A 21,021-nucleotide genomic window follows, 5' to 3' on the forward strand; every position below is an offset into this window, starting at 1 on the left:
ATGTACGCTTTATTTTAAATTTACACAGTTAAAATAAAATAAACTATATATAAAATAAGACAGCATCAAGACGCTGCGCACTTTTAACAATAAATTGTACATTACCTTTCTACATTCTCATGATGAAAACATTATTATTCTCTTATCAAACATTTATTAAATTATAAAAATCAAAAATATTTATTTGACATTTATGATACATAGTATTTACAGTTATGATAATTACACATGATCTAATGTTCAGGATACCTCTCAGTCTTATCTTTTTATATAGTAACATCATTTTTAATTTCTTTTTTTTTAAGTATTTACTATTTATCGATTAATTTTTTTATTTATTTTGTAATAGTAGCAGAAAAAGATATCATTAGATAATTGTAATAGTAGCAGAAAAAAGGTATCATTAGATAATATACATCCAATACAATTATACAACTATTTCTGTTTGTATACAATGATTATGTTGACTATTTACACAAAACGATTATTAATATAGTACTAATATCTTAACTTATTATTCTATACAAAATAAATAAGAAATTACTCTTAAACAAAAAAATTTTCCGAAATTTTCTAAGTTTATAACTCACTCCTTTCTGAAAATTATTTGCCATCACCAAGTTGTGATCTAAATATAATCGTAAAACTGAAAAATCATTATTTTGTATCAAAATATTTATACTGCCAAATCTTATCAGATTATTTGATAGGACTTTCCATTTATTTAATGATGCAATGCATTTTTTTGTTACTTCTATTTTTATACTATACTTGTTTAACATTGATACTTGCACATTGCATAAGAAACTTATTAAACAAACAACAAACATTTGTCTTATTACGCACTATATAAGTAAACAATATTAAATAATATAATTTATTAATAAATAATAATATTTTAACGGAATATTATAAATAAATGTAAGACCTAATAAAAAAAAATAAGTTTATTTATATATTATAATATTAGATTGTCCCAAAAGTTTCTTTCGCTATCCGCACTTAGCTGCTTTATTTGGCAGTATTAAAAAACGAAAAAAATTTTTGTAACAACCTAATATTTTTATTTTAAGTATTTATCTGAATATTAAACAAAATTACTAAGCAGACAATATAATATTTAATTAAAAGAAATAAAAGTTTTTGCATAAATATTATTCAAGTTATATCAATACTATTATAAAAAAAATCGACACATCTACTTATTTAATTATATATATATTATAAGTCAAATCACTACTTGAGATATACTTGCTATTTTACTGTGTTGTGTATAGAGTTACTTTGATAGTCAACGTTTAATAAATTTCACTGTTTTGTTCTTGAAAATATGGAAACATACTTTACATCATATTTAATATCTTTAAGTTTTATATGTGGATTAATGTTTATCAGCTGAGCAAGAGTAGTACAATTTACTTTCATTCTATGACCTCCAACTACCATGTATGTACTTAATTGTCCTAAGTTAATAGGTTTTGATGGAATTCCATAAAACGAAAATTGGTTAAATGTAGATTTGTTAGAATTATCTTGATTTTTATAATTATTAATTAAAAAATTAGTACCAGAAGGATATCTTGGTAATGGATGTGTAGATTTCCGAGCTACAGCTTTTACTTTGTATGGACTATTACGCATACGTATAGTTGACTTGGCAGTAGATTTTCTGGCAACTGCACGATTTTTTAATTTTGGTTTTAATAACTTTTTCTCTTGTTTCGTTTCGTCTTTTACTTCTGTCCCATTCATGCTATTCCACAAAACTTTTTCCATTATGTTTTCCAACATATCTTTATAATTTGTTATGCTTTCTATTTTTACTTGTAATTGTGGATGTTCTTTATTATTATGAATTTCAACTTGAGTTGGATTATTAAAGGTTTTATCACAATGTTTACATTTAAAAAGATTGATGTGTTTGGACGCATGTTTTCTCATGTCATTAATAAAAATCGTTGTGAAAGAACATATAGGACATACGTATATTTTATGTAACTCTTCTCCATTATCCGTTTTAAAATGAAACGGTAAATGAGAGTGAAACATATTTTGATGAGCTTTCATAGCACTTTCGGAGTAACATAGCTCGTCGCACCACTGACAAACCCATCCTTTAATTTTGCAATTATTCACATTTTGTACAGCCATATTAACATCACTGTCTTCTATATTTTTTACACATGAAACTGGTACGAGTATTTCTTTATATTTAAATGGAAGATCTATTTTCGTTCCTTTTAGTTCATCTATTGTCGAAGTTTGATGACTTAAACTCCAATGTTTTCGTAGTATCTCTAAAGAACTACTTTGCATTTTGCAATAGTAACAAGAGAATCTTCTTTCTTTTGAACTATAGTTATTTGTACAATTTCCATCTTTTGTATTACAACCTTCGGTATCTTTTTTACATTTCTCATCTTTTATATCATCATTGGTAGATTCAATATCCTCCATTAACATATCGTCCGTGATTTTAAATGGTAAATGTGAATGATTAAGCTCCCAATGTTCCCGAAATTCTGCTTTTATAGAACTACTGAAATTGCATTGTTGGCATTTAAGAGCATTTTTTGATGCATGTATTCTTAGATGTGCTTTCAGTCCAGCATAACTCATAGCAGTAAAACCACATTGATTACAAGTTTCTTGCATTTCGTGTGATATACGATCGGTTTTATCTTTAATAAGTTGATCATTTGCTTTTCGTCTTCTTTTTCTAGAACGTTTTTTCGGACTAACAATACCATATTCCTTCTCCCAGAATTCATCACTTAATTCTGGACCTCCAGCATCAGGATTATTAATTATTTTTTCAGGGCAACCAGAATGTTTTGAACGAATATGTTGACGCATCAAGCTTTCAGAATTAGTACTACGATCACAATAAGGACATAGGAATCCAAGACGTTTCAAATGTGTTATTTTCACATGTAATTTTAATCCACGCCATCTAGCAAATCTCATTTTGCAATGCTTACAGATTAGAGGTTTGTCTGCATCGTTCTTCAATAAATCTGTAGTATAATATCGTTTAAATTAGTAATCCATTCTTAATCATTTTACTGAAAATATTATGATACATGTACAATACTGATTCATAAAAAATACATCAAATTTACCTTTACTTTTATTTGCCTCTAAAATTTGTTCATCTGCTACTTCTTGAGAAGATTCATCTTCATCGTTGGTAGCAATAACAAGATTCTTGTCACTATCACTATCATCATCATTATCATCATTATTATCGTCATCATTTATATCTACATTTGTATTTCTGTTAATGATATCATGGCGTATTCTTTTCTTATCCAAATTCACATTTTTTACAATTTCAATATCTTTACTAATGATATCGCGATCCGTTTTAACAACAGAAGATTTATTTCTTGTTGATTCTGACAAAATTGTATCTTTTGTATTAGATTGCAAACTCGTATCGTCCTTATTATCTTGTTTTAACACTAATCCTTTCATTATATCAGTTTGTCTCTTAAGTAAAGTACCAACCTATAAAATACAAAATTTATAATAATTTCAGGTGTCTAATATAATATACGATTCTGTAAACATACCCAATTTTCAATAGCATTATCTGGAGAAAGAGGTGCATGATCCGGTCGTTCTCCATTATGATGTTTTGTAAAATGTTTTAATAAAGCATTACGATTTACCGACAAAAATCCACAATCCTTACAGTGCCATCTAAATGAATGTTGATAAATATTTATTATATCTTATCTTACGATACGATATGAAACATTGTAATATAGTATTTACCTTGCATAATTTAATTCTCTGTAAAGATGATCCCGCATATCGTGTTTGTACTTCGTTTTATATTGATCACATAATGTACATATATACAAATTACCCACAGGTTTCCCATAAGGTCCAAATCTTTCTACATCTGATTCATTAAAATCATTGACATCAATAGACGAATTGGCCTTTGCTGTTGTCTCTAATGAAGTATCATTATTATCAGCAACAGTTCCCTTCGATGTATTATTTTCAATTTCATTAGAATTATTCATTTCGATCGAAATTTTCTCGCACGATAATGAACGTTTTGACTTCTCTTTACAATGCTTGTTTTCATCGAGAGACACCGATTTACCATGTTTAATTTTGGCTGGTCTTGTAGAAACTGAATCTGTATCACTCTTTCTTTTTCCTCCTTTAACAGACGTTTCGTTTCCTACCTCTTCATCCTCTAAAAGGATACCACGAATATGTCTCACTCGTGGCATATCCCTTCTCCAAAGAGGGGTAGTATCAAATGGCTCATCTTGTCCTGCTTGCTCAGAAGAATCGCCAGATTTTTTAGTTACGCCTTTTATCTTCTGGTAAGCCATGATATAATCAGCATTTGAATCACCTGCATGTTTGCTGGTGATATGTTGTTCGAGAAGTACTTTTACACTAGTTTTGAAAGAGCAGACAGTACACTTGAATTGGTACTTATCGTCATGGCTTACAGACGCATGAGTGATCATTTCTGCTTTGTAAACACATTTATATTCACAAATATTACATTTCCAATGATTACCATCTGGATCTGGAATTTCTTCTTCCATTTCTTCTTGAGCTGGTTGTTGAATATTTTCTGTACTTTCTAATTCTCTAATTACTTTAACAAATGGTCTCTTCTCCGGATGTTTATCAGAAAGATGCCTTTCTATGATATGCCTACATAACATTCCATTACTATCAGAGAGCATATAAAATGCACCTTATATTTAATAGCATATGTAAAACATTTGGCAAGTGTAGACAGAAGATAATAATTAATAAATAGTAATTAATAAAATATTGAAAGAACTTGAATAATATTTTTAATTCTATTTCTTACACTTGTCATATGTTTAAATTGTAATATTTGTTAAATAAAGATCATATATATAAGCTGATAGTAAAACAATTATTTTACAAACCTATGATAGTGATGATGATTACAATGAGAACATTTATAAAGTCTGGTATCATGCATTTTTAAATGAACTCCCATTTTATCTATTGCTATATTTTGTCCTTCTTGGCCAGAAGATGGCTGTGGACAATGAGGGCAACGAAAGTATTGTTCATCCGAATGCAATGCTTTTAAATGATATCGTAGCATAGCTTCATCGACAGTAAGATAATTACATTCTGCTACACTGCATACATATCTATACATAAAGTAGAATATAATTAGTGCTATAATACAATTAAAATGCTAAAGCTAAATTAGTTTGCAATAGTATATACATACCTTTTATGTTCTGGTACAAATTTAGGTATAAAACTCTCATCATTATCTTTTGGAGAGTCTTTAGGTTTTCCTCCCATTCGACCATTTTGATGAGAACTACTTGCAAGATTAACCATTTTGTCAAACATCCTCTCTTTTTTATCTAAACAAGGTACTGGATTGACTGGGCCAATTTCTGGTACAGTTTCATCTTTAGCATGAAGTTGCAGATGTCTAATAATATTTGTTCTAACTTTGGTAGTATAAGGGCAGACAGCACATTGTACTTCGCGATTATATATCGCTTGACGAGGCAATAATTCTATTTCATCAGGGCCAAAAGTTAATTTTTCAATATCAGCTGTTTTTTCGGCATCCTTTTCTAATGCCTTTGCTGTTTTTCGTTTTTTACCTTTTCGTTCTCCATTAGTTGGACGCTATGTCAAATAAGATAAAAATTTTTGATTATAAAATAATAAATCAACGAATTAATATTTATTACATCATCATTATCTACTTACTAAAGGTTGCACAATAAAGAGGCCATCAGCTGAAGGATTTTCTGGATCGGCAGGAATTACTTTACTGTACTGAATTTTATGTTTTGTTCTCATATGAGCCATAGCTTGATAGGAAACAGTACACCGTGCTTTACATAGTGAACAACCAAAACGTTTTAATCCATGTAATTTTAAATGCTCAAGTAAAAAGCCAATTTTCACAAAACGTTTGCCACAATGTGTACAATTTAAATTCTTATCGAGTGTTTTATAAGTACACTTTTTAAGATGTATTCGAAGATTAGCTGCAGTTGAAGCATTAAAATCACAATCCTCATAGCCACATTTATATAATTGATTTCCTGTAAAGCCTGTATCCTTAATATCTTCCAAAGTCAAAGGTTTTTCTGATTTATCGTGTGTCTTTGAAACAGAACCATTTGATGCTTCTGCACTACTATGAGCTACATCTACTTGTTCCTTTTTAGTGTTATTTTCAATAGAATCTATATTTAATGTTTCTTTGATATCTTCATCGCTTTTTTGGTTTAATTTGTCTTCTTTGTTTTTATTATTATCTTTAGAAATTTCAATCTGCTCTAATATTTCTATATCACTATCATCTGTTTTGTTTTCATTAATTATCGATTTCTTACTATCGGGTGGTGAGTTGCTATTGTCAGACACATTTTTCACAAAATTAGGATTTTCTAAAACATTAATATTGACATATTCATCCGAACAATCTAATATATTCGTTAATCGTAATGGATCTACTGCACTTATATCTCCATCTACACCTGATAATAATTGTAATTCAGGTTCATGAAGAATGTGTTTTGAGGTATGATAATTTCCTTCTTGAGTACAACTTTTTTCGGATTCTATGGTCTTCTTAGGAACAAGAGATTCATCTGGTGGATTTTTATCAAGAACACAACTTTGTGACGAAGTCAATATTTCAGATATGTCATCTTCACACTGAAGAAGATCTTTGCAGCTATTAGAATTATGCATTGCATCTAAAGAGTTATTTCCACAAGATTTAGGACTCATTTTAACAGACGAAGAATTGCTTTCATTACTGCTGCATATTGAAAATATATTAACCAATTTCTTATCTGATGTAGTGTCATTTGTTTTTTCATCCAATATAGATATTTCTTCCAATGATTGAGTAGAAGCAGAAGACAAATATTCGACATCTTTTTCCTGTTTATTTTCTGTTTCATTTTTTGCATCTATCATTTCACTTGATGTTTTTATGTCCAAGGTTCTTATTAAAAGTTGATTTATTACATCTTTAGTTCTTACTGCCTGAAATTTCAATCGAAATCAGTGTTATATTTTTCCTCGATTAAATAAAAAAGTACATACCTGTGCTGGCAGAGAACGTTCAAGAATTTGTGGTAATCTGTTACAATGAAATAGACTTAAGTGAGTAAGCATATCACTAAATGAGTCTGCACCATTTAAACAATACAAGCATTGATATTTATAAATCCCATGAATTTTGTAATGCTATAAATAATATAAAATTATAAGCATGGAATCATGTTTAACAAATAATTTTTTTCTATATTCTTATATACTTACTATTATAAGTTGCTCTATTTTTAAGCATGATGCGGAACATAGATGACACTTGTAAATAGATAGAGTAACTGAATGCTTTGTTTTCAAATGAGATATGAATGTCTCTGGTATATAAAAAACCTTTCCACACTCTAAACGTAAAATTAATATTTCAAATTAGAAATTTCATTCAAAATAAAAAGTACCATATATAAAAATAAAATATAAGTAAATCATATTTTTAATAGAAAAAAGATACAAACCATGTTGACATACGAATGGTTGTATATAATCATGGCGATTATAATCTTCTTTTGTTGGAAGCTCTTTTATTAATTTACCGAGCAAAATACCAGCCTGGTTTCCTGCATGAGATACTGCCTATAAAAAGAATATAAAAATAATACATAAGAATAATGAAACATGTCTATTTTTTTCTAGAGAATTTTGTTTTTAAGATACCTGATGAATTTGTACATAAGATGGTGCTATTGCTCTATAAAAGCAGCAATTACATTGATAACGACAATGTTCATGCTTCTCTTCCATGTGCTGTTGCATTTGTGTCCAATCACTCAGAATAGTATGACAATAGGCACACTTTTGGTAGTCATACGAAGAATTATCTTTCTTCTTATTAACACACATATCATGCTGAGCATAATGTTGACAATATAAAGTAATAGAATCTGTTGTAAAAGAACAATCTCGAGCCATACACTTGTAAAATTGACTGAGTTTTTGAGGTTTCAACATAGCAGTGTAAGCATCAGAAGACTTCAATTTAGTTAGTATCGATTGTGATGTTAAATCCTTTGCTTTAAGTAAAGGTGATGTTTTAACTACTTTTAGGATTTTATAATTTAGATTTGTAAGAGATGGAGATTTTGAGCCTGTAATATTATGTGTAGTTACTGGTGCAATAGTAGTATTTTTACCAACAGAAACTTGAAATGGTAATTTATTATGTTCTATTTGAATTATCTTTGACTTTGGGACAATGGGTACATAATTGGTAGTATGCGATGACGTAGATGTCAATGATTGGACTGGTATTAATTGTAGAGATTCTTGAGCAGCACTTTTGTTTTGAACTGGCTGTCTTATAGTTACCGAATTAAATCTTTTTAAAATAAGTGGTTGAGCAGTCTTTTTTAGTAATGAGACTGCTTTACGCTTAATTGGTGAAGTTTCAACAGCTTTTCTGATATCACTTATCTAAAAGTGAATATAGATATTATGAAGAACTTTTTTATATTATTATCAAAATTTCATCAACATTTGAATATTTGTAAGATACTTACAATCGTATTTTCACTTTCAATACTATCAGTACATGGTGCAAGACTAACTACATTCTCAATTTTTAAAAATGAACATTCCTCTTCTGTATCTGTTTGTAATATATCCCCTGGAGTATCAGATTGGCTTCCAGCTAATAAGAAATATACAAATATTGTAATATAAAAAATATTATAATTGTTACATAGAAGTATATATACTTACTACCACTTAAGGATACAGTGTCTTCTTGATTTTCTGAAGAATGATTAGATACAGAAAGCATATCACCGCTCAAACGTCTGAATCTGAGGAAACTTTTTGGTTCATCGTCATCATTACCTGTGATTTCTTTTATGGACTCATACATTTTTTTATCTTGTTTCCCTAAGAAATGTTTAATACTTGCAATAGGTACAACATTTGGAGGTTTTGGTATAGATGCGGGCGCGGACATTTTGTCATCAGTATTAATTTGCACTTTTGTAGAATTTTCAGATGCACATCCATCACGTGATTTTATACTTTGAAGTTGAGCAGCAAGTCTTTGTATAGTTGTCATCATTGGATCTTTTGATGATACATTGGAAGTTTCTTTTAATATTGAGTTTACATCTGTAGTTATTTCAGTATCTGTCTGTTCACTACTAGAATCTGAATCATAAACAGTTGCAGACTCTCTGGTAGTTTCATTATCACTTGTTTCAATTTCACTTTCAACGTTCTTACCATCAATATTTGCGGGTACTAAAGGATCTTGGACATCTGTTTTGTCAGAACTAGGATTTAAATTATTTTGATCTGTATTGCTATTATCTTGCTCTTTAGTTTTCTTCAATTCATCAGATTTCAATATATCTTCCTTACTTGTTGTTTTATCATTTGAGGTACATGATTCTGTTGTCTTTGTATTACTTTCAGATGATATTGTGCTTGTGGAAGATACAGAGTTGTTTGAAGTACCTAGTTCAGAAACATTTTTTATTAACATAAGATCTTTATTTTGACTATCTTCTTTATGCACATTTGTTTTCATTTTATCTTTGAGAGTATCAATAATAGATTTTTTCTTTTCAGAGACATCTTTATGTACTTTAATACCAAAGTTCTCAACAATCTCTTGCATTTTCTTTTTTCGTTCCAATTGAATCTCTACTTCTTTGTGCTCCAGTTCAGGTGGACATACAAATACACTTAATTTATCACTAATAGTAATTGGTACTGTTAGTTCTGTCGATTCCTTTTCAAGCAATGTCAATTGTTCTTTAGACTTAGGTGGAATATTTGACAAATCTTTATTAGTTGTACATTCTATTTCCTTATTATCAGAAATCTCTTGATCCTTCTCTTCAGAAATAACTTGTGTTTCTGTAATTTTATTTTCACAGTTATTAGATATCAATGCCTCATTCTTTTGTTCATCATTTATTTGTTTCTCTTCTGATTGAGAAGTTTCACATTTTTCAATCTTTAATTCCAACTTTTCACTTGTTATTGGAACTGGACTTGTTATATCAGTTGCATCAGTAGACATATTTATTTTTATAATATTTACATCTGTGGCATCACTATGCCACGTTTTAATGTGTGTCTGTAGATTGATTCGTTTTAATTGTACATAATTACATACCGAGCACAAATATCCATATATACCATTCTCGTTCGGTATTGGATCTTCAATCATAACTTCATTAAAGACACTACCATATTTGCGACAAAGTTTATAGTAATGAGTACGCATAGATGTTTTAGTAACAGTTTGATAAGGACAACTCTTACATTGAAATCTATATTCGCCAGTGTGTGTTGTACAATGTTCATAAAACGCTTCCATGGCAGCATCTTTTGTTCCTTCAGTAGAAAAATAACAAATTCTACAATTAAATAGATAAGACTTTTTCTCTGAAAACTCTGTACATGTCTCTTCATAGTTATTATTTTTAGATTCTTCTATTGCCATTTGGGCTTCTGTGGATTGAAATCTAGATATTAAAACTTCCTTGTCAGGATGATTCAATTTATAATGATGAGTAATACTTTTACCATGGAAGCTACAAAGTAAGCACTTATATCTTTCTTGACCTGTCCAAGCATATTCAATTAATTGTTGTATCTGAAAATTAAGAGACGTTTCATGTTCATTGGATACACGGTCTTCTGTTGATAATAAAGATACATCCTCATTCGTAGATGTTTTATCATCTTTTATAGGTGAAATTTCTTTGTTTTCTGTTTGGAGTATAGTCTTTTTTACTGATGATTCTATAGATACATTACACGAAGTTGTACAATCTATTTCTTTATTCTTTTCTTTACTATCTTTTTTCTTACTATCTTCTTTTCTATTTACGACATTACTTCCGGCATTATTATTTTCATAATTTACAGAGGGTGAAACAGGTTCTTTTGTATGTTCTTTTTCTGGAATGTTTTCTTCTACTAGATTTTCTGTTTTTTCTTTTACATCAGACTTGTCTTTTTGAATACTTATTTTCTCAGATGTATGTTGAATTTCAGGAATAATTCGATCAGATTCTACCTGCACTAAAGTTGAAGTCTTTTTCTTTTTCTTTTTTGATAAAATACCCATCTGCCAAGTAAATTTCTTTTTCTTTTTCTTAACTGAAATTTTCTTTTGACCTTGCTCAATACGTATCAAATCATTGACATCTTCATCAACGTCAGCATCACTTCCTTTCTCTAATTGAGACATGTCTTTATTCGCTTTAGATGGTACCAGTCCTACTACAACATCACTTAATAATTCTTCACCGTTATTCGATTTATCAATATTATTATTAACTTTCTTCGCAGATGATATACTGCTCGACATAGATATATCTGAAATAATACTTTCCTCATCCGTGACAGATACAGTATCCTCAATCTTATCAATATTGAGAAGCATCGAACGCTTTCTTTTTGAACCTTTCTTAGAAAAATTCTGAATATTTGGTTTATTTTTAGGAGATGCTACTTGTGATGAGCTACGTTGATGACTTGATTGTTTTTCCATATTAAGTGAAGTATCTATAACATCTGTTAATACTGACATATCTATACCTAAACTTTCGTCCGAAGAACTATCAAACATTGTTTTCGAAGAATCTATTTTTGCAATATTCGTTTTTTCGATAAGAACTCGTGCCTCTTTCGGAACGTCCTTACGAAGTACACGTTTACTTCTACGCAAAACTTCGGCATCTTGATATTTCTCATCCTCTTCCTTAGAAACATCAAGATTTTTGTTACTATTCGATTCTCGATTAGTAGTCCGTAAGGATAAAGGTTGATCTTCCTCACTATCAGAACTGAAAGTTTGCTCTTTCGAACTTTGTCGTGTAACTCGCTGCACTTCTTTTTTATTCTTGCATTTAGTTTTTCCCTTCTCGTTATTTCGAATTCTAGGTAATTTTTTTGTTTTAGATATTTGCTCTTCACCTTCAATCTCCACGTTCTGTTTATTCGATAGTTTACATGGTTCCGATTTTTTAGATACTGAACTCGGATTGCTCGTAGGTGTAATTGTAGAAGTACTTGTTTGATTTTCTTTTAAAACTCGGCACAAACGATGTCCTGTAGCAGATACCACACCTTCGCTAATAAACATTTCTCGAATATCTTCCTGTAACATTTCTAAAGAATTTCTCCTTTTTGTTTTTGGTTTAGAAATTTTTAAACTACTTTCTTTGTCTTCAGTAGATTCATTATTACTTACTGAGGTATTCTCGATTGACGTATATCGTTCATTCACATTCAATTCTTCAGCGAATTTTTGTATCTTTTCTAAATCATGCTTTTTGTCTTCAATTTCTTTGTTATTATTGCTATTTTCTAAGATATTGGTCGTATCATCGTTAAATTCCGGAACTTCAATTATTTCAGATTTTTCCAAAGTAGTGCAGGAATTTTCTAAGTTATCAATATCAGGTTCGTTAATAGTATTTACAAATCCCTTAGATTTAAAACAAATATTTTTCTGATTCTTTTCCATAGAAATGCTATTATCGGCACTAATATTATTATCTTTTTCAAGTTCTTTGTTCTCAAGTTCTTTGTTTTCAAGTTCTTTGTTCTCAAGTTCCTTGTTCTCAAGTTCCTTGTTCTCAAGTTCCTTGTTCTCAAGTTCCTTGTTCTCAAGTTCCTTGTTCTCAAGTTCCTTGTTTTCATTTTTCTCTTTTGATAAATTAGTCAATATATCCAATCTTTCTGCTAAGCAATCTTCATCAGAACTATCAGAAGAAACGATAACACGTCGCTTCTTTTTAACTTGTATCCTTTTTGCTTCAACATCTTCATCTTTATCCGAACTGCTACTTTCAGATTCGGATTCGATGATCTTTTTAATTTTCTTCAATTTCTTTGCTTCTAATGCTTCGCCTAATTTTTGTATTAATTTAGCTTGTTCAAATAATTTCTTTCCCTCTCCAAATTCTAAAGATTTCCTAATTAAACCTTCGATCCATTCTTGAGTAACTCCATCCTTTAATTTAAGTCCATCTATTTCTGTATCATCCTTCTTTGCATTCTCTACAATTTCGGAAGTAGCGGCGGATGTATTCATTATTGAATCAGGCTCTTCAAATTTCGTTTCATCTTTATCAGCGATTGACGTTGTCGGGGATGAAGCTTCTCTCTCTATATTCGTTCCTTTTATCGTTGAAACATCCTCGTTCTTTAAAGGTACTGTCTCAGAAATTACATCATCCGCATCCCAATTTTCTTTCAATTGTGGCACATCACTACTACTTGTAACTTCTGCAGACGTATCTTCTTTTTCAGCGCTATTTTTATCGCTATCAGATTTTTTCTCTTCGTTTGAAGAATTATTCGAATGTGTCGACTGTTCTAATCGTTTGATCTTTGGTATTTTGAATTTTTGCAATCCAGACGACTGATTACCTTTACCCTTTGTATCTATTACACCATATAAACTCTCGAGTGGTGATTGCTTCTTATCTTTGGATATCTTGTCGCTTATTTGTTTGCTACTATTATCTGAATCACGTTTAGAGGCCTCAACTTTTTTCGACTTTGATTTTTGCTGGACTTTTTGTGATGTCGAGGATAGCGTCGAAGACGATATTGAACGTTTTCTGGGATCCCTTTCTTGATATGCATTATCTTTAAGTTTATTTACATTTGATTGTTTATCCTTGGTCAGACGTGGATCTCTGTTCGAGGTGCTACTACTACTACTACTATTTTCTCGGTTATGACTTGAGTTTAGAGACGAAGTATTACCGTGGTCTATTCGAAGACGTGGGTCTCTATCCGAAACTGAAGTTCGGCTGTCTCTATTAAATCGATTGCAATTATCCCAATCAATTTGAACATCTCTAAGTAGTCGTTCAGGTCTAGGCCGGCCATCGCGAGTAAAATTGTTTCTTACTTCTCCTCTACATCTATCATTGTAATACCCATCTCTACCTCTACCTCGATTACATCGATCTCTATCTCTATTCCAGGGACAAGGTGTACTAGGTCTTGAATATGAACCCGGCATTCCCATTATCCCATCTGTACAATTCATTTCAGGATCATTCCGATAGGAGGGTTCATTCGATCTATTTATCGGTTGATCCCACGATTGCCTTGAAATCGGATAATCAACAGGTCTATCAAAAGGAACATCATGGAAACCTCTATACTGAGGAGGGAAATTTGTAGGAGACATCAAAGGCGGTATTATTGATGGATTCATAGGTGAATCATCATGACCAACTTCTTGAACTCGTGAATGCGGAGTACTTAACAACGGTCTAATTCCAGGCATAATGTTCGCGTTAAAATGACTCGATCTGATCGGCGAATCGTTAATTGGGTGCGAATCCATAGGAGCAGAATTTGGAACTCCAGAGTTCCACATATCTTGGAGCATTCCCATTGGATGCTGATACATAGAATTAGGTATTGGCATACCTTGCATCGAGTTATTCCCTAATCCATTATAATTACTAGGAGAAGTCCATTGAGGATTACAAAAATCATTTGGATTTGAGGGAGGATGAGATGGCCATAAAGGCTGACTCACGGATTGTCTATTAAAATGTTCCTGTTGGACCGAATGATCTATTCTAGATGTATCCCCTATGTTAGGAGTTTGTGCGCGTCTTTGATAAAGCATAGTACTTCTGTCCTCTTGCATAATAGGACCACCATGCAAGACATGTACATTTCCTACTTCCTCATCGTGCAAACGAGAGTGCAGGTTTAGAATTTTATCGTTGACATTATCACGCAATTGACGCGGATGTCTCTCATAGCTTTCAGCATAACGTGATTCTAGTTTAAAAGATGGTGAAGATGATCGGTGCCTATGATCAATTGACTTATCAATATTTAAAGAAAAATTATGTTGGAGCAACGGTGGTGGACCCTTTATTTCGTTAGACTTTAATGTTTCCGGTTTTGCATTCGACGATGTCTGAACTGCGTTTGGTAAACATTTTCTTGTTGTAAGTTTAACAATATGTTTGTCCACTTCTTCCCAACGTCTATCGCTTTCCCGATCAATATCGTCTTGAGAAAGCAAATGTTTCGACGTACTTAAATCCGTATTGCCAGATATCTTTTTATTATTATCTTTCTTTGTTAGGGTATCTTCTTTTGTCTTTTCCAATCCTAATCTTTTAAGATCTGAGTTATCTTTTAATTGATCGTCTTTCTTATCACCCTCTTCTGTTCCTTCTTCTTCATTGAGTAGCTCGGCTAAATCTTCAATAGAGAGCGGTGGTTCGGTCGAAACAGGTGGAGGTGAAACTAGCATCGGTGGTTTTGAATTTGATTTTGGTGTGGAAAATCCATCCTTTGCCCTTGGTGAGATATTTTTAGGCTTAGAGAACAACATTTCAGGATCGGGTGAATTAAGTAAAACTTCTGGAACGTTCACGGGCGATTCTGTTCTAATATTTGAATTAATTATATCTAAATTCAATCCAGTTAACATATTTTTTTCTAAAACCGATGAAAGCCTCCTAGAACCCCCTAAAGAAGGTACTGGGACGGTGACTATGTGCCGAGTTTTGGTTGTCGTTTGAGAATCGGTCATTTTCTGGGGTAAACTATTGCTCATTAGTTTTGCTGCATTAGAAACATCATGGTTACTAGAAATCACAGATTTCCAAGTACCTCTAGTAAATTTTGTATTCTGTATTTCGGATTCTTCTAACATATCCCATTCGGAACATGTAAGTTCATCGGTATCTTCGTTACTAATCGAGCCAATTCTTGAATTCGGTGACTGTCTACTTATATCACAGTTACGTTCAATCGGTATAACGATTGGCTTAATACTGTGAGATATTTCCATTTCGTTCAAGTTAATATGCTTATCGGAGATTTCTGATATTGGCTCAATGCTTCTTTCTGTAGGGATAATTATAGGCGCCATTTGAGGTACCGTTTCAGGACTAACTGGGGGAGTTGGACTAGCCGGAGTTTCTTCCATTTTTGTTTGTATCGTTATCACTTGAATATCGGCCGATTTTTTTTTCTTGTTACGCTTTTCAGTATCGTCCAGTGAACTGAAAAATATATTGTTCCATTCCTTTGCTATATGTATATGTAATTAACTGTAAGTCGAAGATATTATTAAAAACAGCTAATGCAAAATTATAAAAATAACAATTTATTTCACTCTTTACGCATCATTATTTTATGTATAATTATACTCTTAACGTATCATTTTTTTTTCTTTTATCTTTATATATATAAAGGAATAATTTTGTTACGATTAGTTCTATTTTGCAATTTCTCATACATACGCTGTAGGCTGCGAAACGATGTCCCCGATTTTTTTGTTCGGCACATGTAATCCTGGAGCATTTCCCTGAAACTCGTGTCGAATTAGAACAATTAAAATACACAAGTAAAACATGCACTCTACGAAAGCCTGAAATATCTAAAGTATACGGAGCGATAGAGATACATAGATTTATATAAGCAATATTATTAAAGTTCGAAAGTTAAAACAGATTAATAACCATAATACCGTTAGTCAACTAAGTTTGATGCAATCACAATATAAAATTTAAGTTTGTGCAAATAATATTTATACAACTTATATACAATCTGTGCAATTTGCGATCTACAATGTGCATTCAATTAATTATATACAAAAACTACTAATACAATATTATAATATATAAAATACAATATACAAAAAATAATGCGAACATACAATTAGTAATCAAATAAATTAAAGGTTTAAAAAGCATTCAATATAAACAGTATCTGTATACACATATGTAAATATGATAAAAAATTAATTAAAAAAATGCAACAATTGCCATTCATATATGTATACAGAGTAAAATTAATAAAAAATATTAAACAATCAAAAGTAAAATTGCGATAACGAAACAATATTTCGTTCGTTAAAAAAAATATACATTTAAATATTACAATCAATAAAAATAGCTATGATAAACAAAAAAATTTGTTTAATAAATAAAAGTACTTACCTTTTCTACTTTATTGTGCAACTTTTGAAGAACATCTTCACATCTTTGTAACGTTTCTATCTTTAACCTGCTCCATTAATAATAAATGAACTATCAGTATATACATAAAATATAACAATATATATACGTAATTACTATAGTACGTGCAAAAAAATAAAAAATATTGTTAAATACTTGTGAATACGTGTATAAAGAAAAATGAAAGAATATTATATTATTTATTAAATTTATCGCGTATAAATCGTTTAATATTATATTAGACAAAATATACATGCGACGTACTTCCGTTTACTATTAGATAAAATTCCATGCAGACTTTGCATTTTTTGTAACTGAATCTCTCTTGATTTGTCCTTAACATTTTGTAACCTCTCGATCATAGCTTCTAAAAATGGAATGTACTTTTGCATCTCCGCAAATTTTTTATCATATTCATCCATCTTTCCTGCTTTTATTTTTAATTTACCTGTGTCAACATAAAACATGTCTTAACTATATAATGTACATATATATAAAACAAAAGAGATAAAACGAAAAAACTTCAATCATATAGTATATATATATGTATATATATACGCACACACAATTTCATTGGATTTTAAATATGTAATTAATAATATATTTATAATTACAAATGATTAAATAAATCACGAGAATTCTTTTATTCTATCATATTTCGTATATATGTATGAAACAAGCCGCCATATTAGAAGAGAACCGGAAGTAAATGGAGACTTCCGGAAAATGTCGAAGATATAGATGGCGATACTGTAACAACCTAAGAATCTTTGTTATAAATTATGTGATCCCGTAGAAAAAGGTTAATGAATTAATTACCTAAGCCTATATCATATTAATATAATCATTAAAACAAAAATGTCTCGAAAGAAAAATCTATTTGTGTAAAAATAATAACTGCAACATTTCCCGATTATTCGCCATTACGTGTAGTTTTGTATCACCGCCATTTTCTTTTCACGTTAGACATCTTACTACACGAGAAATTGCATAGAAGCGATTCCACTTTCACTTAAGAATGATTTAATATCTCAAAAAAAGAAAGTATAATAAAGAATTATGTAACTTTTTCTTTTTTTTCTCCCCTAAAAATAAAGATTTTGATATTAATCACAATCACTCGATAAGATAATAATAATTTTGTACAATATATGTATATACGTTCACTGTAAAATTATTTTCTTAGGAAAATTAATTCTTACACAATGTAGATTTTTACGTGGCTTTCTCCTTCTTTTTCTTTTATAACTATTATTAAAAGAAAAATTTAAGCAACAATTATACTCGTTACTTAAATATATTCTTTTTACACTAGGGATTTGATATATGTATTTATTAACCGCACAAAAAGATATTACCAACCTCACTTATGTACACTTTACTACACTTTCGAATTGTCAACGATCTTAATTTGTCGACATTTTCTGCACAATACTACGAATATATCCATTTCTTCAGTTTTTAGTGAAAATGATTAACAATAGGTTTCACAATACTGCGACATTGTACTAGAACACTATATACATAAATTCATGACGTAGGAACTCGAAACACAAAACCATTGGACCGTTTGATTCGTTATACGAACGTATATACACGTATTACACATTGCCCATCCTTTCTTTACTTCTTGTTAAAACATATGTGATATATATATCACATATATATCATATACATATATATTATATATATATGTATAACAATGCTTATTATTTTGTATTTTGGGAAAGTTTCAGGTTCTTCGTGGGGAAAATCAATGTCATAAATAAAGAAATACAATTGCTATCACTTTTTCATTAGATATTGTCAAATTCATCGATATTGTATCATAATTAATATTATTAAATGCCGTATTAATTATGCTTATTAGAATTACTCCTTTAATATGTAAATTTAAAATTGCACATTATAATATAATAGAGATTATAAACTACACATCACCAATAAAAAAAATAATATGCAGAGTTAAAATATATGTAAATAAATTTCACATTTAAGAATACGAAAGGCACGTGCATATAGGCACGTCACAGGCGCGTTCGTTCGAAAAATGGCGTATATGAGGTGACCATTAAATGCGATTTCAGAGGACGAATTCCGAGTTCTCGAACGTTCGTTACAGGTATACGAGTAACGGTCGAGTATAGGATCGAAAGGCAGCCTCAAAGGGCGCACAATGGCTGCCTATCCATGGCGCCACATCGACAACTTTACGATGAACATTAATTTCGTCCAGTATGGATATACGACTATTCATTTGTTTTTTTACTCACCGTTCATTATACTCGAGACGTCTGCTTCCGTTGAATTCTTTAAGAAAATGTAGGCAACGAGGGATCTTCGATGGTAATGAATTTCCAAACGATACAATAAATATATATTTCGCTTTAACCGATATTCATGTTCGGCAAGTATCACGCCAAATTTAATCGGTTGTTATCACGTTATCGTTATGCTCGTCATATTTCTGCCATCTTTTGATGTATGCAATGCCGAATAGTTTCCTAAGATTTCAAAAACAAAGGACTAGTATAACCGACGATTCAACGACCGCAGAAACGAACGCGAGAGAGAAAGAGTGAGAAAGAGAGAAAGAAAGGGAGAAAGAGAAACATTTAATGATCCGTGGTAGTAAATATTACTTACCATATACGCTACTACGAACAAGAATAGTTTATTATGACCATTAATATATACAACGAAACTGAAAGAAAACGATTCTCTATCACCTTAATCTATGTATTGACACCGCGATCTATGTTGTATAACATAAGTTTCTTTCGTTACTACTCTCTTTAACGTCTTTCCTTTTTACAAAAATGGATGGTACGAATGAATGCATATGTGTGTATAATCGTACACGTACGCGCGCGCGCGCACGCGTTTCTATGCGTCAGATCGTCTCCGTGTCGTTGCGTTGTCGTCGACAGCAAAGGAGAAAACTTATTTTGTTGTGCTCAGTATATTTTGTTGATATCTCAATCGAAAATAAGATATAACTGAAATAACGATATTACTGACATTTAATCGCCTGTCACACGATTTTCGACGCTTATATTGTTTATGCGACATTGATAAAATTCGATATGTATCATCGTATATACGTGGAATGACTATGAACACTAGTTAAATCTACAGCTTTTTCAAACATTACACGAGCCACCGAATTTCCTTCTGCATAGATTTGCCATTTGCAGATCGTGCACGAATGCAACGACATCTATCATCAATCCCTTGTTCTTTAATATTCCCTCGAAACGACAATTCCATTGCTCGTAACTTCACTAAATTAAACGGTCGTGACCTCTAGCGACGATGATTATATACTATTTATTATCTAAAACATTTTATCTCAAAATCATGAAGATAAATTTTAATTTTTCGAACGAGTACGTATTTTATTATCTACAAGGCATTTCAAATCTTTTATATCCGTTATATGTTATTCTTAATTAAAAATGAACGAATCAAGTTAAATTATAATTACAACTTCTTGCATTTATTTTTTTTTTTCTTTTTTTTTGACATTTTTACGGATGCAATATAATGTAGAGTTTCTAATAACTTTATTTACAATCATTAATCTCTGATGCATGATTCTAGAGAATAATAAACCTTCCGCGTTTCTGCGTTTCGAAACATGAATTATGTACAAAGAATTTCTGATTCAACCATACGACTTTATAAACCTTTTTAACACGATGGAACCCTTCGACTGAATTTCGATTAATTAAATGGAGACACGCAGTGCTTGTCATTAAGTTTCAAAAATCTTAAAGGTTTAAATTTTTCTTACAATTTTGTAATAAATTTTTTATTGTACTATGACTATATAGCTACCTTTATTATCATGTACATAAATAATTAATGTATGTACGTATGTATCCGGTATAAGACATTCATTATCTCACCATAAAAAACAAACTCTTTTATTAGAGGTTAAATATAA

General features: G+C 30.7%; 1 protein-coding gene across 5 annotated transcripts; it reads right to left on the reverse strand.

Moving 5' to 3' along the window:
* Positions 1-87: 87 nt before the first annotated feature.
* LOC118448157 (uncharacterized) lies at positions 88-20,286 on the reverse strand. 5 transcript variants are annotated; one of them, XM_035881016.2, is made up of 18 exons: positions 19,719-20,286; positions 19,346-19,576; positions 17,337-17,520; positions 17,055-17,121; positions 16,356-16,420; positions 8,815-16,115; positions 8,613-8,743; positions 7,771-8,526; positions 7,572-7,689; positions 7,330-7,460; positions 7,111-7,254; positions 5,755-7,050; positions 5,255-5,670; positions 4,938-5,171; positions 3,781-4,692; positions 3,576-3,705; positions 3,123-3,510; positions 88-3,017 (listed from the first exon to the last, which is right to left on the reverse strand). In XM_035881016.2, the coding sequence occupies exons 2-18, from the start codon at positions 19,350-19,352 to the stop codon at positions 1,309-1,311; spliced, it is 13,989 nt and encodes a 4,662-aa protein (XP_035736909.2). In that variant the 5' UTR covers positions 19,353-19,576; positions 19,719-20,286; the 3' UTR covers positions 88-1,308. The 5 variants fall into 5 exon arrangements, with proteins under 5 accessions (XP_035736909.2, XP_035736907.2, XP_035736910.2 ...); XM_035881014.2 differs by having other exon boundaries at positions 16,356-16,426; XM_035881017.2 differs by having other exon boundaries at positions 16,356-16,426; positions 18,435-19,576.
* Positions 20,287-21,021: the final 735 nt, after the last annotated feature.

The sequence above is a fragment of the Vespa mandarinia genome, chromosome 5 (genome assembly GCF_050613455.1).
Source record: "Vespa mandarinia isolate Hongniang chromosome 5, ASM5061345v1, whole genome shotgun sequence".
NCBI lineage: Eukaryota > Metazoa > Arthropoda > Insecta > Hymenoptera > Vespidae > Vespa > Vespa mandarinia.